Here is a 24984-nt window from a genome sequence, read left to right on the forward strand (position 1 = left end):
TTCTAATAAAACAGGTCTTGCTATCTTTAAGCCAGACTTGATGACCTGTCTGGAGCAAAGAAAAGAGCCCTGGAAAGTGAAGAGACAGAAGACAGTAGCCAAACACCCAGGTAGGTGGGAGTGAATGAAGCAAATGACACAAATGATGGATCCCAATGTCAAGGAGAAAGCCAGACCTTTAAACATGCTTCCAGAAGCTCTGCTCCAGTGGAAATGGTTTCTGAGAAACCTTCATTTCTTTCTCTTGCTTTAACATAGGGACATTTTTTGTCCCATTCTTGTGAATTTTCCAAGCACTGTACTTCCCCTTCAGTAATATGTGTGTGTGTGTGTGTGTGTGTGTGTTTTGTTTTTTGTTTTGTTTTGTTTTTAGTTTACAGCAATAATGAAGTCTTTCATGGCTTGACAGAAAATGTGTGATTTGACTGCTTTTCCATTGCTTTGGGGAAACAGCAATATCTGTATTTTTCAGAAACTCTATATTAAACCATTTTTTTAAGTTCTGTTTTTGGATAATGTCTAAATATATAAGTTTTGGTGATATTACAATTTGGATCAGAAATCCCAGGAACACCACAAAAAGATGTGTGCTTCCTGCTTTATAATTCTCTATTCTATGGAGCCTGCAAACGTGATTTTACAGAAATTTATACTCAGTAATTATATCAAAACACTAAGCATCTCCCTAAATGAAACAAACTCTAAAATTGTGTTACTTCAAATGTTATTCTTTTCATATAAACAAATGTTGGTAAATACGGCCACATTCCTCAACTGTATGTAATATAGTTCACTGTATCTACTTCATACGTTTATTAAATATACTATGTCATTGGGGAGCTTAAAACATTGCTGAGTATATTTTTTTTTTGTTTTTTGTTTTTTGTTTTGAGACAGAGTTTTGCTCTTGTTGCCCAAGCTGGAGTGCAATGGCACGATCTCGGCTCCCTGCAACCTCCGCCTCCCAGGTTCAAGCGATTCTTCTGCCTCAGCCTCCCTAGTAGCTGGGATTACAGGCATGTGCCACCACACCCGGCTAATTTTGTATTTTTAGTAGAGACGGGGTTTCTCCATATTGGTCAGGCTGGTCTCGAACTCCCAACCTCAGGTAATCTGCCTGCCTTGGCCTCCCAAAGTGCTGGGATTACAGGTATGAGCCACTGTGCCCAGCCTGCTGAGTACATATTAAACTCTCAATTTTAACTTTATTTTAAATGACATCATTTTGTGGTTTTATTTAGTATGAAGCTTACTGTGATTGTGTCATTCATATGTATATATATAAACACATTTATATACGCATGTGTATGACACACATATAATCCCAGTAACGCAAATTTTTTCACAAATAATAATTGAATACCTATGTATTGTTTACAATGTATTGATTTTATATGTGTATACATAAAGAAATGATTAATACAATCAAATTAATGAACAAACACTATGACCTTACAAGTTACCTTTTTTGTAGTGAGAACAATTAAGATGTCTCAGCAAATTTTCAGCATACGTAACAGTATTACTTTCGGTAGTCATAAACCTGTACCTTAGGTTACCATAACTTGTTTGTCTTTTAACTGAAAATTTGTACCATTTGAACAACATACTCCATTTTCTCCACCTCCAGGGCCTAGCACTCACCTCTATACTCTCTTCTTCTAGGAGTCCAACCTTATTATATTCTCCATAGAAGTGAGATCATACAGTATTTGTCTGTTTCTGTGATGTTTCACTTGGCATAACGTCATCTAGGTCCATCCATGTTGTAGAAATGGCAGGGTTTTATTATTTTTTATGGCTGAATAATATTCTATTTTGTATATATACCATGTTTTTTTGTGTGCAGTCAGTTTCCACAAACACTTTAGATTGATTTCATATCTTGAGAATTGTGAAAAATGTTTCAGTGAACATGGAGGCGCAGGTATTTCTTTGAGACAGTAAATTTATTGTATATGCAGAAATGAGATAGCTGAATTGTATAGTAGTACTATTAAAAAATTTTTAAAAGAACCTACATACTAAATTTCATAATGTCTCTAAAAAATTGCATGTCACCAAAATTGTACAGCATCTTTTCTTTAATATATTCTTGTCAACACTTGTTATAAATCATCTTCTTGATATTAGCAGTCCTAACAGGTATAAAGTAATATCTCACAATGAATTTAATTTGCATCTGCCGGATTGGTGACATTGAGCACCTTTCTACATACCTGTTGCCCAACTGTATGTTTTCATTTGTAAACATTTATTTAGTCCTTGGCTTATTTTTAAATTTTGTTATTATTACTATTATAGTTGTTGCCTTTTATTTGCATGAGTTTCTTATATATTTTTGATACTAACCACTTATCAGATATGGTTTTCTTATTCTATTTTTTCTTGGTTCTACAGAAGTGTGTTAGTTTGATGCAGTTTAATTTGTTTATATTTGCTTTCCTTGCTGTACTTTTGCTGTCATATCCAAAAATTCACTTCAAGACCAATATTAAGGTTTCTTCATATGTTTTCTTTTAAGATCATTAATAATTTATGTCATTCATTAGAGTCCTTATTTTATATTTAGTTAATTTTTAAATATTGTAAGAAAAGTGGTCTAATTTTATTCTTTTACTTGTGGATATTCAGTTTTCCCAGCCCCAAGCGTGGAAGAGACTATACTTTCTGCATTATGCATTCTCAGTGGCTCAGTGTCAAAGATGAGTTGATCTTACAAGGATGGATTTGTTTCTGGGCTCTCCATTCTGCTCCACTGATATTGGTGTGCATTTTTATGCACACATCATCCTGTTTTTATTACAGTAGTCTTCAGATGTAGTTTAAAATCAGAAAGTATAATGCCCCAGCTTTGTTTTTAATCCTCAAAACTGCTTTAGATATTCAGTGTTTCTTGTAATTCCATATAAATTTTAAGATTGAATTTTCTATTACTTTGAAAAATTTTACTAAAATTTTAATAGGGCATTTATTGAATCTAAATTTTCCGATTTTATAGACTGCTCTCAGCAAGTACAAATCTTCTCTTGGGTCAATTAGCTGATAGAATCTTCTTGGGTATGCAGTGGAGAGGGGTTATACGTGGGTCACATGGCTGTTTCTTGGTCTGTTGTGGAGTTTGCCTTTAGTGGATTTGTTACCAGGAGCCTGGGTAGTTGTTAATCCTGTCTTATTTCTTGGCAGACTGAATTGCCTTTAGGACTTTGATCTGTAGGGCCAGCACTAGGGCAGTGTTCTGCAGTACGGCTGGTATATGGTGTGCCTGATGTGTGTTTCTTACTGAGTATGTGGCAAGATTTCCCCAAGTAACTCTTTGAGTACTTAGGTTGGCAGAACTTGCCACAAACTGTGACTATCAGTGCTGAAACTGAGTCACTGAACTGTTTCAGAGAGCACAGTAAAGGCCAAGGTCTGCACACCTACTGCTATAACCACAAATAGGCATCTTTCTCTGGATCTCTGGATATGCAGAACCACTCCTAGGCTATGGCTGGAAGGAGCTGGAGATGGTTATGGAGTCACTACAGAATTTTAAGTCAAGTCAAAATAGTTGAACCATTTCTTGACCTGTAGCCAAAGACCAAGGGTTTTCAAGTTTGCCACCTATATGAGGACCTGCCTTTTCAAAATGACTTCAATCAATCTTTAGTTCTAGCAGGTTTTAAAACCCTCTCCCTGAAAAACAAAATTATTGTAAAGGTCTCTTCTTTGAGAAGGAGTCTCACTATATCACCCAGGCTGGTCTCAAACTCCCGGCCTAAAATGATTCTTCTTCTGCCTCAGCCTACAAAGTTGCTAGGATTACAGGTGTGAACCACCATGTCTGTCAACATAATGGACTCCATGTAGTAGTTCTTATAAGACTTTTCTAGGGGTAATGAACATCCTTACCTTTGGTTCATGTTAGAAAGTCTTTATTTTTGTCTTATTTTTAAAGTAAATTTCTCCCAGATTAAGTATCCTTGGTTGGTAGCATTTTTTTCATCACTTTGAAATTTAGGAAGTTCTTAGTGAGTCCCTTTTTTCTTCAAATAACCTCTCTATGACTTTTCCCCTGCATTCTTCTTCAAAGACTCCTTTCATGAATACATTGGTCTCCTTAATCGTATCTAATAAGTTACATATTGCATGTTGATGTTTTTCAACTTTTTTTGTTTTATTTTTTCATGACTCAATGTTTATAAATAATATGTCTTTAGTTTTCTGATTTTTGTTTTCTGATCATTAATTCTGTTGTGACTCTACAAAATTTTTCAACAATTATTTTTCTGCCACAATTTCTACTGGGTTCTTTTTTTTAAATCTTTGTTCTATTTTTGTTATTGAGCATACTTAGTATCATTATTTCGACATCTTTGTCAGATAATGCAAAGATCTTCTTTTCTTAAGGATTGAGTTTTGGAAATTTATTTCTTCAAGTGGGGTATGTTTTCTGTCTTTTTTTTTTTATGTTACGTGATCCTTTTATGAAATTTGAAAACTTAAAAACAGCTGTCTAATCTAATACTTAAAGACTTGCTTAAAGAATGGCTGTAGCAATGAGCCAGGCTATAGATTTTTTAGTGCTTCACAAACATGTTCTCAGTTATGTCTTTGAAATTTGTGTGTAATTTCTAAGTTAAAGAGATTTTTCCTCATTTTCTTGTCAGATTCTATAATCTTTTGCTTCCTTAGATGACTGTGGCATGGCAGTTCCTCTAGTATTATAACAACATTCACCTTCTAGCAGGTACAAACTCTAATTCTCATTACTCCATCATTTTCATATTAAGGGAGACAGACTCTACTAATCAGAACTTTAAACAGACCTGTTGTTTTAGATTTCTCCTGAGGATAATACTGGGAGTTGATTGTGTTTTACTTAGACCATTTGCTGTCGAAGGAAAGAAAGGTTGTGTTGGAAAGCCTTTAAGCTAGACCTGGTTACCTTCTGCAGCATAGAAAGTATTACTGGAATGTGAAACGAGTGGAAAGAATAGCCATACGCTCAGATAGGTATGAATGATTTAGCAGATAACACATGTGAAAGGTCCAAAGGTGAAGGAGAAAACAAGAGTTTAAAATGTGGATTGGGAGGCTATTCTCCAATGGAATGGATTCTTGAAAAGCCTCTTACTGTCATGGAGGACAATTTTTTGATGTATGCTTATTAAGCTTTTGAATTCTTTAAGTCTTCTATCCATTTAATCTGCTGGTGCATTCACAGTGAGAGACAACTCCTTTTTATGCTGTAAGGATCTAAATAATCTAACTGCTCTTCTGTTGCTTTGAGGGGTCTGGAAAATTTGTCCAAATTTTTGGAGCTGTTTTTAAAAATCTGTGTGTTATGTCAGACATCTATGAGAGGAGTAGGGAGATTTGGTTAAGAGATTTGGGAGAGGCCTGGGACAGATGTCATATGTTTCTGCTTTATAATTTCCGGTCAGTTGATCATACAGAAAATGAAAGTGAGAACTTTTATCAGAGCACAAAGCATCTGATTAAGTACAAGAAAATCTAAACATCTATTTCACTTCAAAAGTATATTTTTCTTAGTAGGAACTAGACTTAGAAATTTAAATTCTATATGACAAATGCCTTTACTGTGGAATAGTTGATTTTATCTACTCACCTCACAGAATTCCTAAAAACACTAATACCATAGGTTACTTAGAACACTGTCCAGCACATAATAAACATAATAAATTCCAAATTGTTACCTATTTCCTAATAACTATTATTTTATAATTTTATCTTCTTTACTATGAAGACTACTAGGGCTGTGTCTTATATATATGTTTTTCTTTCTGATTTGTGTGTAACAACTATGCCTGTAATTTCACAAGTTCTGAAGTAATGTGCTCAAATGTATATGTTATATAAAAGGTGAACTAGATAATTAATAGGCACACCATATATTATAATCTTTGATTTATATGATTAAGTTTACTGCATACAAAAAGATGCTAGCATTTTCATCAACTCTTCTCAAACTTTGTCTATGTGATTGTATAAATTTATTTCTAATTATTTTATTTTATTCCATATTGTACTGTATTTATGTTGTTTATATTATGTAGTAATGTAATGCTTTGCTTCCAAAGGTCGCCTTGCCTTTACATTTTGTGCAAAAATAGCAGCTATACATTAATGACATAATAAGTATGTCTAGTATTATTTAAGTGCCTATTCATATTTTCTCATCAAAGCTTTTTATGAATGATTATAATGCATTTTCTATAAAATGTCATTGCTTTCACTGTATACTAGTGATTCAAACTTTATTGTCTTCAACAGCAATGACATGAAATCACTCTAGTTGCCCATCAGTGGTGGATTGGATAAAGAATATGTGGTACCTATATACACATTGAAATACTACACAGCCAAAAAAATTATGTTCTTTGTAGCAACACTGATGCAGCTGAAAGCCCTTATCTTAAGTAAATTAATGGAAAAAAACCAGAAAGACAAATACGGCATGTTCTTACTTATAAGTGAGAGCTAAATATTGAGTGTACATGGATATAAAAATGAAAACAATAGACACTGGGGACCACTAGAGGAGGAAGGGAGGAAAGAGACAAGGCCTGAAAAGCTACCTATGGGGTACTGTGCTATCTATCTGAGTAGTAGTAGCAGTTATCCCAAACCTTAGCAATACATAATATACCCATGTAACAAACCTAGACATGTGGCCTCTGAACCTATAGGAAAAGTTGAAATTAAACAAAAATACCAAAATATGTGCTCTTTATGAATGTGCAGTCACAGTTAAAATGCGTGGCTATCTAGAATAATTATTGTTTAGTAGTACACTATGTTGATTCAATATTTTTTGGTTAATTTTTTTGTTAGATTTTGTTCCACCATTTTATATTTTAGTGGCTTATGTTTTACAGTAGGCTATGTCACATTAATTAATTGTGTTTTTAGTTTTTATTTATGTATCATAATTTTATATGACAATAATTCAACTCTGTACACATTAAAACAATGTTTGGACAAAAGTCAGATATTGATCAGTCATATATATGTTGCCAATATAATTATTTCTGTGTTTGTTTGCCTGTGTAAATATTACCCCTATTTTATGACTTGTATATTTGCTTTTTTTTAAAAATTTTTTTGTTAGTAGTCAATGATTGTTTTATTCTTAATTGTAAGAAATACAAGGGCCGAGCATGGTGGCTCACACCTGTAATCCCTGCACTTTGGGAGGCGAAGGCGGGCAGATCACCTGAGGTCAGAAGTTCAAGACCAGCCTGGCCAACATGGCAAAACCCCGTCTCTAGTAAAAATATAAAATTAGCCAGGTGTGGTGGTGTGCGCCTATAATCCCAGCTCCTGCAGAGGCTGAGGCAGAAGAATCACTTGAACCTGGGAGGCAGAGGTTGCAGTGAGCCGAGACAGCACCACTGCACTCCAGCCTGGGCTTCAAGAGCAAAACTCTGTCTAAAAAATAAAAATTAAAAAAATTAAAAAGTGTATACTCTTTAATATTTTCAGTTATATAGTTCAGCTTTGTTAAGTATATTGACATTTTTAGCAACATATCTTTAGAACATTTTATTTTTGTAAAAGAAATATGCTATACACATGAATCCACTACTCATTTTTCCCATTGTCTGGCCCTTTACAAACATCATTCTATTTTCTGTGTTTAAGGATGTAACTATTTTAGATATTCCATGTAAGTAGATTCATACAGTATTTTTGTGTGTGTGGCTGGCTTACTAATTTAGCATGTTGTCTTCAAAATTTGTCTTTATAATAGATATTAGAAGATTTCCTGCTTTTAAAAAGCTGATTAATTTTCCCTTTTTTGTATTTTAAATTATATTTATCGATTCATTTGGTAAGGAAAGTTTAAATTGCTTTTACCTATTGGCTTTTGTGGATAATGCTTCAACATGGTGTACAAATAACTCACTTGACCATATATTCAAGAGTTTATATCTGTGCTGCATTGTGTTTCATTACTTTGGTGTTCTACCTTTATACCAGTACCAAAGTGCTTTGATTACTGTAGGTTTGTTTTGTGTTTGGAAATTGTTAAGCATAATGCTTCCAATATTTTTCTTCTTTTTAAAGATTGTCAGGCTTTCCATGTTCCCTTGAGATCTTACGTAATTTTATGGGTTTTTTTTTTCTTTTTGGAAAAGTAAAATTTATTTTATTTTTTATTTATTTATTTTTTTTGAGATGGAATGTCGCTCTGTCACCCAGGCTGGAGTGCAGTGGCGCGATCTCGGCTCACTGCAAGCTCTGCCTCCCGGGTTCACACCATTCTTCTGCCTCAGCCTCTGGAGTAGCTGGGGCTACAGGTGCTCGCCACGGCGCCTGGCTAATTTTTTTTTTTTTTTTTTTCTAGTAGAGATCAGGTTTCACCATGTTAGCCAGGATGGTCTCGATCTCCTGATCTTGTGATCCGCCTGCCTCGGCCTCCCAAAGTGCTGGGATTATAGGCGTGAGCCACTGTGCCCTGCCAGGAAAAGTAAAATTTAAAATTGAAAAGGGTGTGTTGAATGCATGGGTCACTTTAAGCAGCATGGACATCTTCACAATGTTATGTCTTCCAACCCTTTGAAAAAGAGCATGCGCAAAAGTATGTTGTTGGTTGGGTGCGGTGGCTCATGCCTGTCATCCCAGCACTTTGGGAGGCCGAGGTGGGCACATCATAAGGTAAGGAGATTGAGACCATCCTGGCCATCATGGTGAAACCTTGTCTCTACTAAAATACAAAAAATTAGCTGGGCGTGGTGGTGCGTGCCTGTAGTCCCAGCTACTCGGGAGAGGAGGCTGAGGCAGGGGAATCACATGAACCCAGGAGGTGGAGGTTGCAGTGAGCCGAGATCGTGCCACTGCACTCCAGCCTGGTGACACAGCAATACTCCATCTTAAAAAAAAAAAAAAGTGTTGTTTAATTTTTATGTTCTTTGAATTTTTCAGCTTTTCTTCTGTTACGGATTTCTAGTTTCACTCCATTTGGACCATAAATAATTGTCCATAAAGTTTCAATTAAAAAAATTGTTAAGACTTCTTTTATGGTGTCACAAGTCATCCATCTAGGAAAATGTTTCATGAGGTATTGAAAAGAATGTGTATTCTGCTGTCTGTATACATTTGTTAGGTGTAATTATGTTATAGTGCATTCAAGTTTTTTGTTCCCTCACTGATACTCTGTCTTGCTTTATTTATTAGTGAAAGTGGGATGTTGATGTATCCTTCCATTATTATATTGCTGTCAATTTTTGCTTCAATTCCGTCAATGTTTGCTTTGTTTGGGAAAACTGTCTTGTGTTTATAGGTTCTCAGTGAATGAACCCTCTTATTATAGTTGAATGTCCTACTTTGTCTTTTGTGAATTTTGACTTAAAGTAAATTATATGAAATATGACAGTTTTCAACTTAATAAATTGTTGCCTCTTCTCCTCTCATTTGGTTAACACTTGCATAAAATATATTTTTCATCCTGCCATTTTCAGTCTTTTTTTTTATTAGATTTAAAGTGAATCTCTTGAAGACATGATATAGTTAGATCTTGATGTAGATCTTGATATATATCATGATATAGTTAGATTTTTTTTTTCATTTTGAAGGATACTTTTGCTGGATATAGTATTGTTGCTTAGACTTTTTTTTTTTCCGGTGCTTTAACTATGTCATCTTACTCCCTTCTTGCCTGAAAGATTTATGTTCTTAAATTTACTCGTAATCTTGCAGAAGCATGCACATAAATAACACATCTCTTTCTTCTTCCTGAATTCCAGATTCTCTTCTTGTCTGCGACTTTTAAAACATTGCTTATGTTATGTCTTGTTAGAAATCTCTTTGTGTTATCTTAGTTGAAATTTGGTGAGCTTCTTGATTTTCTTATATTTTTTACTAATGTTGAAGTGCATATTAGTCTTTTTTTGTAGTTCTGCTACACAATTTTTATTTCTTTCTGTGCTTTTTATCTTTTTGTTGGTTTCATTTTTGTTATTTCATTTTGTTTTTTTAATTTCCATTTTACTCATTGAGCATCATTGAGATGTAATTTTGATTTTCTAGGGTAATTTATTTTTTTTCTTTTAAAAAATAGATCAAGACTTTAATTCAAATTGTCTCATGTAATTTTTACATCTCCTTTTTTTAATAATTGATTTCTGGATATTCTTTTTTATCTTGAGCCATATTATCTTGATGTTTTGTATATGTTGTAATGTTGCAATTTGTGTAATAAAAAGCTACATGTCAAAATCTGTATTAAGTGACTTTTGTCTGAGGGAATATGATACCAATTTTTTAGGCTAGAGATTCTTGGAGTCTCTCAAGCCTGTTCTATGGATGTTTTCTCTGAGCTTGTGTGTTTTTTAGTTAAAAAGTATTTGCCTTTTTTTTTTTTTTTTTTTTTTTTTTGAGTGTTACTCTTGTTGCCCAGACTGGAGTGCAATGTTACAAGCTTGGCTCATTGCAACCTCCACCTCCTGACTTCAAGCAATTCTCCTTTCTTCTGCCTCAGCCTCCCAAGTAGCTGGGATTACAGGCACCTGCCACCACGCCCTGCTAATTTTTGTATTTTTAGTTGAGACAAGGTTTCACCATGTTGGCCTGTCTGGTCTTGAACATCTGACCTCAGGTGGTCCACCTGCCTCAGCCTCCCAAAGTGCTGGGATTACAGGTGTGAGCCACCACTTCTGGCCATTCCCTATGTTTCTTATTGAGATCCCTTAGTCACTTGCTATACCCATTGTCTGTCTATGATACTGAAGTCTTTCTTCTCTTGTAACAGTCATTTACCTTTGGTCTCAGCTGTCCGAAACTGTCAGTGTATACCACCTTTCCTTTCAACACTGTCATGGAATATAGAAATTAGTCTTTGGTAAGGTCTCAGTAAGCCAGAAGCATGGACACATGTGCCACTATTTTATTTATTTTCGGAGGGGGAAGACAGGAGTTTGGAGTCTATAGTTAGAGTCATCATAGGATGAAGAATGGCTGTGGTGGGTAAATATGAAATACTTTTATTACACTTCTATGTGGTTCTTGGCATTTTGCTCACTTGGTGTGCTGCAAATGCTTAACTGGTTCTTAGACTTCTCGCAAAGGCATTTTGGTCAGTATATTTCTGTTAGGTTTATATGTCTGTAAGAACATAGAGCCTGTGGTATTTTATTGTCGTTTTGTTAATGTGCTTTGTATAATTATATATTTGTGAAGTATATTCATCTGAGTCTAATGAGGGAGAATTTTATTTTTTTTCTCCAGCTGGCTCTTTTCATTTTACTGCAGAGATATTGCCGGATCATGACATAAAAGATTCATTTCAAAAAGTGATTCTGAGAAAATATGGAAGCTGTGACCTTAATAATTTACATTTAAAGAAAGACTACCAAAGTGTGGGTAATTGCAAGGGGCAGAAAAGCAGTTACAATGGCCTTCATCAATGTTTGTCAACTACCCATAGCAAAACCTGTCAGTGTAATAAATGTGGCAGAGCTTTTCAGTTGTGCTCAATGTTCACTGAACGTAAAGACATTTTTAGCAGAGAGAAATGCTACAAATGTGAAGAATGTGGCAAAGACTGTAGGTTGTTCTCAGATTTTACTAGACATAAGAAAATTCATACTGCAGAGAGATGCTACAAATGTGAAGAATGTGGCAAAGCCTTTAAAAAGTTTTCAAACCTTACTGAACATAAGAGAGTTCATACTGGAGAGAAACCTTACAAATGTGAAGGATGTGGCAAAACTTTTACCTGCTCCTCAACCCTTGTTAAACACAAGAGAAATCATACTGGAGACAGACCCTACAAATGTGAAGAATGTGGCAAAGCCTTTAAGTGCTTCTCAGACCTTACTAATCATAAGAGAATTCATACTGGAGAGAAACCCTACAAATGTGAAGAATGTAACAAAGCCTATAGGTGGTTCTCAGACCTTGCTAAACATAAGATAATTCATACTGGAGACAAACCCTACAAATGTAATGAATGTGGAAAAGCTTTTAAGTGGTTCTCGGCCCTTAGTAAACATAAGAGAATTCATACTGGAGAGAAACCCTACATCTGTGAAGAATGTGGCAAAGCCTTTACCCGCTCCTCAACCCTTTTTAACCACAAGAGAATTCATATGGAAGAGAGACCTTACAAATGTGAAGAATGCGGCAAAACCTTTAAGTGCTTCTCAGACCTGACTAATCATAAGAGAATTCACACTGGAGAGAAACCCTACAGATGTGAAGAATGTGGCAAAGCATCGAGCTGGTTCTCACACCTCATCAGACATAAGAGAATTCATACTAGAGAGAAGCTCCACAAGTGTTAAAAATGTGGAAAAGCCTTTACCAAGTCCTCATACTGTGTTCAACATCTGAAATTTAATACTGAACAAATGCAGTATAAATGTAATGACAGTGGAAGAACATTTATCATCTTAGAGGGTCTTTAAGGACTTACTTTATAATCTGGTTGCTTATATGTTGGGTGCATATATAGCCCTTTGCTTTTATGTAATGCCCTTTTTTTTTTTTTAATCTATGTTAATTTCAAGTCTGTTTTGTCAGAAACTAGGATTGCAACCCCTGCTTCTTTTCCTGTTTTCTATTTGCTTGGTAGGCTTTTCTTTTTCCCTTTATTTTGAGCTTATTTGAGATGGGTGTCTCGATTAAAGCATACCATTAGATCTTGATTCTTTTTTCAGCTTGCCATCTGTGTTTTAATTTGGGTATTTAGCCCATTTACATTTAAGGTTAGTATTCATATGTGTGGATTGGATTCTGTTATTAGGATCTTAGCTGGCTATTTTGCACATTTGTTTCTGTGGTTGCTTTATAGTGTCCGCAGTTTGTATACTTTAGTGTGCTTTTGTAGTGGCTGGTAATAGTCTTTTTCTTATTTAATGCTTTCTTCAGAAGCTCTTTTAAGACAGATCCTGTGGTAACAGATTTTCTCAGCATTTGCTTATCTGAATAGGATCATATATATTTTTTACTTCTGAAGCTTACCTTGGGTCAGATATGAAATTCTGTGTTGGAATTCTTTTTTTAAGAATGTTGAATATTGGCCCCTAATCTCTTTTGACTTGTAGGATTTCAGCTGAAAGATTCGTTGTTTTCCTGATGAGTTTCTTTTTAGAGGTGACCTGGCCTTTCTCTCTAGCTGCCTTTAACTTATTTTTTCTTTCATTTTGACCCTGGAGAATCTCATGATTATGTGTCTTGAGGATGAACTTCTCATGGGGTATCTTACTGGGGTTCTCCATATTTCCTGCATTTGAATGTTGGCCTCTCTAGGTTGGGGAAGTTCTCATGGATGTTATCCTGAAATACGTATTTCAAGTTGTTTTCATTCTCCCCATCACTTTCAGGCAATCTCTTGCATCATAGATTTGGTTTCTTTACATAATCCCATATTTCTTAGAGGTTTTGTTCATTCCTCTTTATTCATTTTTCACTATTCTTGTCTGTCTCATTTCAGAAAGCCAGTCTTGAAGCTCTGAGATTCTTTCCTCTGCTTGGCCTATTCTGCTGTTAATATTTGTGATTACATTATAAAGGTTTTATATTGTGTTTTTCAGTTCTATCAGGTTGGCCACATTTTTTCTCCAGACTGGCTGTTTTTTCCGTCAGTTCCTGCAATTTTTTTTCCTTCCTTGCATTGGGTTGCAACTTACTTTTGTAACTCAGTGAAGTTTGTTTCTACCCATATTCTGAATTCTACTTCTGTCATCTTAGGCCTTGCTGGAAACGTAATTTGGTCATTTGGATGAAAGAAGTCCACTCTGGCTTTTTGTGTTTTTATCTTTGCACTGATTTTGTCTTATCTTTGTGGGCATATCTTTGAGGTTGCTGACCTTTGAGTGGGCTTTTTCTTTTTAATCCTATTTGATGGTCTTGAGTATTTGATTGTGGTATAAGATGGATGCAGCCAACAGCCTTTGTTCCTGGGAGGTTTTTTTTGTTTTGTTTTGTTTGGTGGTGGTGGTGGGTGGGCAATGCTCAGCTCACAACTCAGAGGCTGCATACTGTAACTCCGGGGGACTTGTTTTGAGCCCCAGCTGTGTTCTCTGGCTCCTTGAGATTTGGAGTTTGCGATTTTGTGGGACTAAGGTGCCATAGCTGGAGCAGAGTGCTAATGGATATGGGGTTTCTGCCTGTCTTTTGGTATTCACCTCAGTGACAGGAGCAAAGCATCTGGGAGGGGAGTGGGGGATACCTGCTGGAGACTGTGTGCTGTTGCACTAAAGGTGGTGTTGGCTTGGGGCAGGATACTGGCCAGTAAAGGTTTTGATGCCTTCTCTGTGGCCCCCAAGAAGGAGTGATTGTTCAGAGTGTGGGAGGATACCCTGTTCTCCGCACAGTGTTAGCACAAAGGCAGGGGTGGAGTTTTCTGGCTCTCTACCCACCAAAGTTTCATCTACAATGGCAGTTGCTGGGGGTGGCGGGGCATATTGCATTCCCGTTTGCTGGTGGGGCAAGCAAAGCCAAACCTGCCTTTGCAGACATGTGCCAGCAAAGAAATATCGGGAGTTGCCATGGTGTCGCAGGAAGCTGCAGTAGGGGGAAGAAATGTGGGCTGGTGCAGTCATAGGGGCTGCCTTGCTGGAGCTCTTCATGAGTCAGGCATATCCCTCCAGTGCAGATGCTCTGGTATGAGCTTCTAGGTACCTGAGACTGCCCTGTAAGCAGCTGTGGCCAGACTGGGTCCCTGGGAGAGGCCAGCAGACCAAGGAGTACTCAGTTGGATCAGCTTCTTCTGATTTGCAAGACCATCCTGCAGAAATTAGGCCCAACAGTTCCCCTAGGGTTAAAGTCTCTTATGGGAGAAAGTTGAGCCTAGAGAAGTGGCCATCACTGGCCACACTTTACTACAGATGCTCTTGCACCAAACCCTCTGGCCACCACATGAGCTGGCTTGCTGCCTTATCTCTTTGCTTGTCTTCTGGGGGCTGCATCTCAGAGAGATGTAGGTCAGCAATTACTCAGTGCAGCCAGCCCAGGATGGAGGATCTCTACTTTTGGCCAAGTTAGGGGTTTACTGTCTGCTGAGGAGCAGTGGGTAGTTTGTGGGACCCATGGAGGATGGGCTGGCTTCCTCTCCTTGGGTAAACTGCAGTTTGAGGTGTGAATAAGGCACTTAGGGTTTTGGATTTTTTATTAGTCTGAGGGTAGCAAGGACAGTTGTACTGCAGAGGCCCCTGGAGGCTCTGTCCAGGGAGTTGCTAAGTTGCTACTGGCTCAATAGGTCTGGCAATGATTGGCTAGTGGCCCGGGCCTGGAGAACCTGCCTCGTGAGAATATATGAGAACAGGCACTCACGTAACAGTCTGACCACTTCTGAAGGGCTGCTGCAGTATGCTGGGTGTCCACTGCAGTTTCTAGTCACCTCAGATATTCCAGTACTGGAAGTTATCACCACTGAATGCTGCAAAACAGCAACAATGGCAGCATGCCCTTTTCTCTGGGAGCGCCATCCCAGGGGGAGGTATAGACCTGTTTCCAGCACAAAAACACCTGTAGGAGGTAGCTGGAAGCCCCTGTTGAAGGTCCTACCCAGTGAGGAAAACATGATTGGGGACCCACTTAAGGAAGCAGTCTAGCTATATTTTTGTAGGACAGCTCTGCTGTTCAGAGGTACCACTTCCACCCCTAGTTTATTTGGATTCTCCAAAGCCAGAAGGCTGGAACAGCTAACTCACACAAACAGCAAAAATGGCAGCTCACTCCTCCCTCTAGGAACTGTATCCCAAAGAAGTTTCAAAACTCCATCAACCAAAGAGCGCTGGTGGTGGTAGCTGGAGACCCTCATTGGGAAGTACTTCCCAGTGAGAAGAAATGAAACGGGGGACCTGCCTTAACAGGCAGTCTGGCCATGTCTTTTTAGAGCACTTGTACTGTGCTAGGAGATCCTTTCCGCCCCCCGGTCAGCTTGGGCTCTTCAAAGCCCGAAGGCTGGAATGGCTAAGTTGCCCAAGCAGCAAAGATGGTGGCCCACTCCTCTTTCTGGTAGCTCCATCCCAGGGAGGTACAGTGCTGCTACCAATGGTTGGCTGGAATCTAAGCCAGTAGATCTTACCGTGTGAGGCATTGTTGAAGTGGATCCTACAGACCATCACTATCAGCCCCCTGGATTCTGCCTCTTTCCTATGGGTATGTTCAGGGGTGTAACCTGCTTTGCTCGAGTTGCACCTACTTTTTCTGGGAAGCCTGGAAAGCCAGTATCTAAGGCTCTTGAATCTGCGCAGGCCTAAGCGGCTGCTCTGCTGAGGCTCCATGTAGCTCTGTGTGTTAAACTGAAGGCCTTGGTGAAGTGGGTTCATGGGGGTATGTCCTCACCTGAAGGTTGCAGAGATCTGTGGGAGAATCATGGGTTTCTAGGGTTACACATGCACTCACTGCTTTACTGGGTGGGGAGGTTCCCTTGGCTCCATGTTGTTCCCCGGTGGCCCATTGTCCTGCCTTGCTTTACTCCATTCTCCGTAAGTTGTTTCTTTGATTATTCCCAATGCAAGTACCTGGATGTTTCATTTGCAGGTGCTGTATTTATGTATACCTTGCATTCCTGTCTATGAGAACTACACAGTCTAGCTGCTTCTAGTCAGCAATCTCGATCACTTTTCTCTAAAGGGAACCTACTTTTTTATATTAAAAGGATTCAATATTTTTCAAAAGCAAATTTTGATGTAATTTAACTCTTACATTTGATGCTATGTCTTCATTTCTAGAATTTATGTGAAAGAACATGGTCAATGGTTGCTGCACCAGAGTTATGAGAGGTTCTTCTATATTAGATGGACAGATTTATATACTTTTCCATGGAAGATTAAGTAAACTGAAACCTAAGATACATGAAGAAATTCTAAGTGGAAAGGCCACTTAGCAGTTAGTTTACAGCAGTATCGTAAGTGACAGGATGATAAGAGTGTGGTAAGTGATCAGGATAATAATCTGCTTAGTAAGAGAAACAATTTGAATTTTAGAAGGAAATTGCCTTACCATTTGCAAACTAAGGTAATTAAAATACAGTGAATTTCAAAATGCCTTTTTAATGACAATGTGTGAACTTAATTTGTTTTAATAAACCAAAATTGTTGTTATTGTGTTAAGGCTATTTTACATTGAATGTGTATCTTGCCACTGATATTAATTTATCCCATCTTAACCCAAGGTTGTAGGTAACAATATGCTATTTGGTGACAGTGGACTAACATCTCTAGTGATCCCTTTGTCAGTGGTCTTTAACTTAAAATAATTTAGAGAATATGGTTTCTACAACTTACATTTTTGTTTTCTTGTAACTACAGGTTATTATGATGGTTGTAACGAAGGTTATGAGTATAATTGGAGCTATATGTTTCTGAATTCTGAACAACTATTTATAAAATTTTATCCTACTTTTTTCTGTTGAACATGACTTCTCTGGTCTGCTAAACACATACAGACCTTTAGTTTTGGTTTACATGGATTTAAATGTATAGATATATCACTGTAAAATAAACTTCAGGTGTAACAGATTTATAGAGAAAGTAATCATATTTGTTTATGGTTGTATACCTACTTTGAGAAGAAAAGAAAAATATTAGAATGAAACAGATAATTTTACAAGTGTTGATCACTTACCATCAAACAGAAACTTCAAAGATTTTGAAAGCAAATCTGTTTTCTCTGCTGTGTATTAAATTCATTTATCTAAAGTGTTATTGCTCCTGGCTTAGAATCATGTGCAAATTCTCTTTTTTTGTTGTTTGTCTGTTTGCCTGTTGCTCACCATAGACATAATACATAATTTTCTTTTCATCTAATTTCATAAAACATTCTTTGTATAATCCCCTCAGAGATTATGAAAGTGACTTTGATAAAATTTAATGGTGTTCACAAAATAATTTTCACATGAGTAATTTCATAGCGCATGTATTGTATGTTATTTAGTATATTTTATATTTTGTTTCAATTAGAGAATGCTATTTAATCCAATTTTTGTTTAGTTACTGTTCATTTTACTTTATAAAATTGACATAATCGAGTCTATTAAATTTATTGGGCCAATTTAAGTAAACAGTTGAACGTTTCATAAGTCATGAGGTCTTTTTGGCATATACATGAAGTAAACAAAGACAATACTAGCTATGTAATAGAAGCTACATAATTAGAAGTAAATATTTTTGAAATTAGCCTGTGGTCTCAGGTGAAAAATGGAAAATATCTATAGTAAAAAAAAATGACATTAATTCTGCATATGAAGAGAGCATAATTGTACCCATGCCACACAATTGACTCACAATTGAAACAAGATGAAGAGATGGACATTTTAGCAAAACTAAGTGAAAACCTTGTAAAATTTTCAGATTATGTTTCTACATTTAAACATCTACGGGGGGAGGTAGAGGCCAATTCTATGCAGTCAAACCTGGAATTGCTGACAGATGTTAAGAGTATGCACCACAGGTATCGAAACCTAAAATGCCCTGAACTCTTTTCATATACATTAACAAAATATAAAATATGGTTTTAGTCTTCCTCCTCTATATTCTGGCTTAGACAGAACTATCAAGCCATTTCAAGTAGATTTAATTCTAGATCTTTTTTTTTTCTTTTTTTGAGATGGAGTCTCGCTCTGTCACCCAAGCTGGTGTGCAGTGGCGTGATCTCGGCTCACTGCAACCTCCGCCTCCCAGGTTCAAGCAATTCTCTTGTCTCACCTTCCCGAATAGCTGAGACTACTGGTGCCCGCCACCAGGCCCAGCTAATTTTTTGTATTTTTAGTAGGGATGGGGTTTCACCATGTTAGCCAGGATGGTCTTGATCTCCTGACCTCATGATCCACCCACCTCAGCCTTCCAAAATGCTGGGAATACACATGTGAGCCACCGCGCCTGTCCTTGATTTTAGATCTTGACACAGCACATCCTCAACTTAACTGTCTCCGAGGATAGAAAAGCTGTGTGATGGAAGAACAAAACCAAACGTATGTTATAACCCAAGGAGATTTTATTTCTGCCCTGCTTTCCTGGGCTCTCAGAAGTGTAGTTCTGACAGACATTACTGGAAGGTAGAGGTAGGAAACAAGTCTAAATGAAAATTAGGTGTGTGTCAAGATTGTCTTCTTAGAACCTGGCAGGATCAGCCTTCAGTTCTGGGTTGATTTGGGGGCAATTGGATGATATATAAGAGTGGTTATGCTGCATCAGGTCCTAAGAAAACCCACCTTCTGCCAGTAGTAAAATCCAGTAAGATTGGTATTCTTTTGGACTATGAATTGGGTGATTTTTTAAAGTAATATAAATGATAGGTTTGTTCTGTATATTTTAATGATTCTTTCACAAGAGCTGTTTGGCCTTGTTTCTATACTGAAGCAGATTCTGAACGTCTTCAAATCTGTTCATTATCAGATGCTGAAAGATAAAGAACAAGTAAATGAATCTATTTCAGTTTTTGTGGGTAATTTAGCCAGTAAGTTTAATCTTACTTCTTTAATCTTTAAGTTTTACTACTGACGGCCAGAATAGATTTTTTTCTCTTAAATTTTTGGCAAGTATACAAGCACATTCAGAATGTCGCTTTCATAGATACTATGAATATCAATTGTCAAGTGTGTTGATTTCTAAGATAAAATATTTGAGAATTAATATTACCCAACTTGTCCAATAAAATGTTTTTAAGTTGCCTATTTTAAAAAATCTTATCAATTTTGAATTGCATACCTAGCTAAATTTTGTTTTAAGATTGAGGATAATATGTAAAATAATTTATACAAGTAATATAAACTAAGTTTACTTAAATTATTTACTTATTTAAGAAATCTAATTACATTTTAAATAAATTGCTGTTACCTGTTAGTATTTGTGTAGCATTTTTTTTTTTAAGTTTTTGCTTCTAAAGCAGGTAACAATTTGAACAAAGAAGAAAACAAAAATTCAGTGATTGGGAGGAAAATAAAAGGTTTGTATGATGACCTAATTAAGATAATGTAAAGGATAAAAATCTTAATATTTGTTTTTACACATTTTTGGGCAAAAGTAACCCTGAGATAGTAATGTGCAGAAAATACTATTAATTATATTCTTGAGATTCTTACTGACTTTGGCACTTAGAGAACCTCCAGCACAGGCCCAGGATTCCCTAGGCATTTCTTACGGAAATGAAGCAGAAGGCCATGTCCACAAAGACATATGAATGCTCATCTTCTAGAGACCAGTAGGTACAGGTTGCAGAAAGAGTAGGCCCTTCTTGAAGGTCCAGGAAGGGGCTGTGGGCACCATCCTAGAAAAGGGGTCTGGGGCTCCATGGAGCCCTCCTGCCTGCAGGAGCCTCAGAGGGCCCTGGGTGAGGCCAGCCAAGGTGCTCTGTCGTGTCCCTGGCCCTTGAGTCCTGCATCACCTGCTAGCTTTTTCCACCAAGAAATCAGGATGGCAACCGCCAGTGCAGCCCCACTAGAGGAAGGAGATCAAGGGTGTCAAGGCCCACACCCATCTTGGCACATTAAGTGACTTATTGATTAACTAGTCAATAAGTTAGAGCGGAATGTGCTACTGCAATCCCCTGAGATCACATTCTAGGAGAAAACCTGGGTGGCACCTGTCTGAGGCTGTACATTGGAGGAAAGATGGTCAGGCCACCTGGGCTTCAGTGAGCATGTGCCCCAAGCTAACCCAGGGAGACATGGGCTTGGAAAGAGCATGCAATAAGGGTAGCATACAGCAGACATGGTGAGCTGTCAGGTGGGCACAGAGGGGTAGACAGGAGGAGTCCCTGAGGGGGAGAAACCTCAGGGCCCTGAACTCAGCCCAGAGATCCCCCAGCTTTTTGAAGCACAGGCTGTACCTGGAGCTGCAGAGTGAGCACTGTGCAGTGGTCTGGTAAAAGGGATAAGCAGCCAGTCACTGAGAGGCTTTCATTGCCCATTTTTCTGATGAGCAGTGTGAGCCCCCAAAGCCACAAGCCAGGAGGGGCAAAAGCACTGGGCTGAGGCATCACCTTTTTTCTTCACTTGCTCCCATGAGCCTCAGATCTCCCTGGGCTTGCCTTTGGGGAAGAAGAACTCTCCTGTGACTGTAGGCATAAAAGCAACCAGTCATGTGTGGTAAGCCTACCCACAGCCACTTTTGTGGGTCCACCTGGGCCTCCTCACTCCACTGGCCTGTGAAACCCAACTGGAATTCCTGAGTCCAGAATTCACATTTGGTTCTAGAACCAAAGTGTTTAGGACCCAGGCCAGAGCAGAAGTGGGCCTGTTAATCCCACTGCTCAAGGCCCAAATCAGAAAACTGGCTTGACTGTTCAGCTGCACCCAGGCAGTGTGTGTACTGTCCCAAGCAGGTCCCATTCTCTTCCTGCCTCCAATTATTTCACCTGCAACTTGTCATTTGTACCAGCTCTTTCTCTGCCTCCCACATCCTATGGTTTTTAAAATTCCTCTGAAGACTGCCTGAACCAAGCATTAAGGGTCATAGTGCTCTAGCCTACTCAGGCTGTGCCAGGAAGAAAGGTCTCTCAACCTACCTTGACACTTAAGAGTCATGTATAAATAGTACCAACCCTAGCAGGAGGGCTGTCACAGACTCTATTCTGGTCTCCATACCAAAAGATACATTAGAGTGACAAGGAAAATAAGACAGACCTGGCAGTTCTGCCTTTTAAAGAGCAGCCTCAGCCTGGTCACCTTGAACCACAATTCCAGGGTCTGGTTCAGCATGTCCCACCTTGGAAAATAGTGGAACTGGGGCCCCAGAATGTTATGGTCCAGTGAAAGTCTAGAGAAGAGGCACCTCAGCAGCCTGTATACACCCAGTCACACCTGTAACAGGAACAGGCCCTACCAACAGTGAAGCCATCTCATTGACTTAGACAACTGTACCAGCAATGTGCACACACATCAGGCCTTTTAGTAAACTGTCAACCCAATGATTCAAGAAAAAGCAAAAACTTTTTTGAATCTAGAGTCTCGGGAAGAAGAACCTCTACTGCCTGAACCAGCCTGTATGATGGATGCAACTGGCAGTATTTACTTGGGCATACCTGGAGACTGACCAGGTATAAAAAAATGCTTCTGAATGTTCAATTTTAAGCTAAAAAGTCTAGTAGGAGCCAATCTCGTGATTATTTTTTATTTATGAGGAACATCTGAGCCCTGGTCCGTCCCATCCTGTGGCGTGGAACACAGGCCACACGGGATTGAGGCCATTCCTTTTTTGTTAAATGAAGTCTGACAGGTGAAAGGTTGTTCAGAAAAAAGTACTAAATAAAAATGCTATACAAACTGCATGCTTTTTGCAAGTGGGCATAGTTATCCTGCTAAGCCCACTGACACTGGACCTTCTCTCTATGTAAGTCCCCAGTAAAACTCCGTATCTCATTCACTGGTTCTGAGTCTCTTCTTTGACATCTTGAACCTGGTGCCATTTCCATGGGAGTCGAATTTGACACAACTTACCCCATAGTGAGGAAGGATTTCAGACTCTGCTCAGTGTGCTTCAAAGCTTACCAAGGCATCAGCTATGGAAGGATGCAGTTGTTCTCTTTACCACTCTCATCCAGGCCTCTTTTCCTTAGATGCACAATCAGTGGAATACCAAGAAAGATGACTAAGAAACACATCGTGGTCAGAAGCATGATTAATGCCAGAATAAGTAGTGACCACTTGGAAAGCAAAAGGGAGCATTTTTCTTTCTCCTGTGGGCAGCCCCCAACTTCTGTCATTACTTTCTGGATTCAGGAATGATTTTTAAGTTCATCCTGCCTCTGGAGGAACCGTAGGCCCTGAGTGGTAAACACCTTCACTTAATCCTGCAATAAAGCTTTCTCTTGACAAATATGACCTCTGTGATCATGAGCTTCTAAGCAATCTGGACAATACACAACCTGAAAACCTATGAAAGGGAGATGAGTAGGTCTGAGGGAAACAATTTCCCACTTTTTCCCTTGGCAAGTTGAAAAAATTATGACGGCAGACAATGTGCAGACGAGGACAGCATACTATAACTCCTCATCATGTGAGTTTGCAACTAAGAGTTTTTAATCCTAGCTGTGAGAGCTCCGAATGAAAACCAGAAGTTACTTCACTGCATCTATCAGGGATTAGATTGCACAACATTTTGTCTGTCATACTGAGGAGTCTTCACTGAGGATTTTCCCATTGAACATAGAAAGACAGGAAAGGGTAAAATAGCAACCCTATGAAATCATTAAATACAATGTAGAAATATTCATTTTCTCACATGATTAGCATTTTTGCACATATTTGCATGTGTATCTACCCATAAGGCTGACATTTTCATAATAAGTCAGTTACATGTCAAGTTAAAAAAATTTTTTTTTTTCTCAACTGGGCACAGTGGCTCACACGTGTAATCCTAGCACTTGTGGAGGCTGAGGCGGGTGGATCACCTGAGGTCAGGAGTTCGAAACCAGCCTGGCCAACATGGTGAAATCCTGTCTCTACTAAAAATACAAAAAAAAAAAAAAAAAAAAAGTTAGCTGGGTGTGGTGGCAGACACCTGTAATCCCAGCTACTTGGGAGGCTGAGGCAGGAAAATCACTTGAACCCGGGAGGCGCAGGTTGCAGGTTGCAGTGAGCTGAGATCACATCACTGCACTCCACCCTGGGTGACAGAGCAAGACTCCATCTCAAAAAACAAAAAAATTCTTTTATAACAAAGGAAAGACACACATATGGTCCAGACATGCCCTGGTGCAGTGGAGTGGGTGTGGCCCTCTCCTGGGAAAGAAGTCAGTGCCCTGGATTATGTGTGGGGGATCCATTGGGACACAAAGAGGCAGTCAGGGTCTTGGCCTGGCAACACTAGGGCTTCCAGGGGGCTTCAGAAAGCAGCAGAAATGGCCCATGACGCTGAATGCTAGATGGGCCTGTAACAATGAAAGATCTGCCGAGGGATCTTAGCAATCTTCCTAGGAGGCCCTGACTATACCCTAGGTTGGAGACTCCTGGGGTAGAGTGGCTGCCAGAGAGCCTCAGCAAACGAGTCTTGACCACTATGGCTAGGCCAATCTAAAATAGCTCATCCCTTCTGTTTTACAAAGCAAAATACAGAAAAATAAAGTGAAACAAATGAAATCAAGAGAAAGAAAATAAAATTTAAAAATAAATTTAAAGTAATTGAAAAATAGTAAGGACAAACTAAAATAAAGAAAAACAAATGTAATTAAGATCAGTGAAAATAAAATGAAGATGAAGATAATAAATACAATAAAAACAAAAGAAGTAAACATGCAATAATTTGCAATAAAATAAGAAAATTTTAAGAATGAGAGAAAAATGAAAAAAGAAACATGGAGAAAAATAATGGGATATGAATGGAAATAAATTAAAACATGACAAACAAGAAAAATTCTAGAAAATCTGAAATTAAGAGAATGTAATGAGAAAAAAGAAAAATAGAAATAAAATTAATAGAAAAGAAAGTAAATAAAAAAGAGAAAATAAAGGCAAATGCAGAGAGAAATAAAAGGTTAAAAAGAAAAATAAGACCTGGGAATAATCTACAAAACATTTCACCCAACAATAGCATAATAAATAATATTTCTAATTGCATATGGCACATATTCTAAGATAGGCAAACTTCTAAGCTAGAATGCAAGTTTTAGCATAAACAAATGGTAATCATAAAAAGTATTATTTCTGACTACAATGAAATATAACTGGAAGTTAAAAGCCAAAAGAAAACTAGCTTGCCTGCATATATATGAAAACTTGACAAATTCTTTAGCATACTATTTTTCAAGAGTTAGAACATGCAAGTTTCTTTAGACGTTAATGGTATTTGAAATGATCTACAAATCAATGAGATCTCTTTCAAAAAAACCAATGGTACTTTTTGCAGAAGTATTAAAATATTCTAAAATGTTTGAGTCAATATTTAGCTGTGTCACCCAGGCTGCAGTGCAGTGTCATAATCACGGCTCAGTGTAGCCTTGACCTCTCAAGCTCAATTGATTTTCTCACCTCAGCCTTACAAGTAACTGGGCCTGCAGGTGCATGCCACCAGGCTCAGCAAGTTTTTG

The 24984-nt window shown here is 38.0% G+C and overlaps 1 protein-coding gene and 1 pseudogene across 4 annotated transcripts in view; both read left to right on the top strand.

The window, feature by feature from the left end:
- The window catches only part of LOC129040645 (zinc finger protein 736), a 49073-nt gene extending 29273 nt beyond the window's left edge, over nucleotides 1-19800 (top strand). For all 4 annotated transcript variants that reach the window (XM_063668389.1, XM_054495406.2, XM_063668388.1 and 1 more), the window contains 2 exons: nucleotides 15-110; nucleotides 11236-19800. In XM_063668389.1, the coding sequence (XP_063524459.1) occupies nucleotides 15-110; nucleotides 11236-12293 (1154 nt within the window). In that variant the 3' untranslated portion in view covers nucleotides 12294-19800. The remainder of the gene's footprint in view (nucleotides 1-14; nucleotides 111-11235) is intronic.
- On the top strand, nucleotides 18266-19369 carry LOC129040657 (tripartite motif-containing protein 60-like; annotated as a pseudogene).
- Nucleotides 19801-24984: the final 5184 nt, after the last annotated feature.

This window comes from Pongo pygmaeus, chromosome 6 (assembly GCF_028885625.2).
Source record: "Pongo pygmaeus isolate AG05252 chromosome 6, NHGRI_mPonPyg2-v2.0_pri, whole genome shotgun sequence".
Lineage (NCBI taxonomy): Eukaryota > Metazoa > Chordata > Mammalia > Primates > Hominidae > Pongo > Pongo pygmaeus.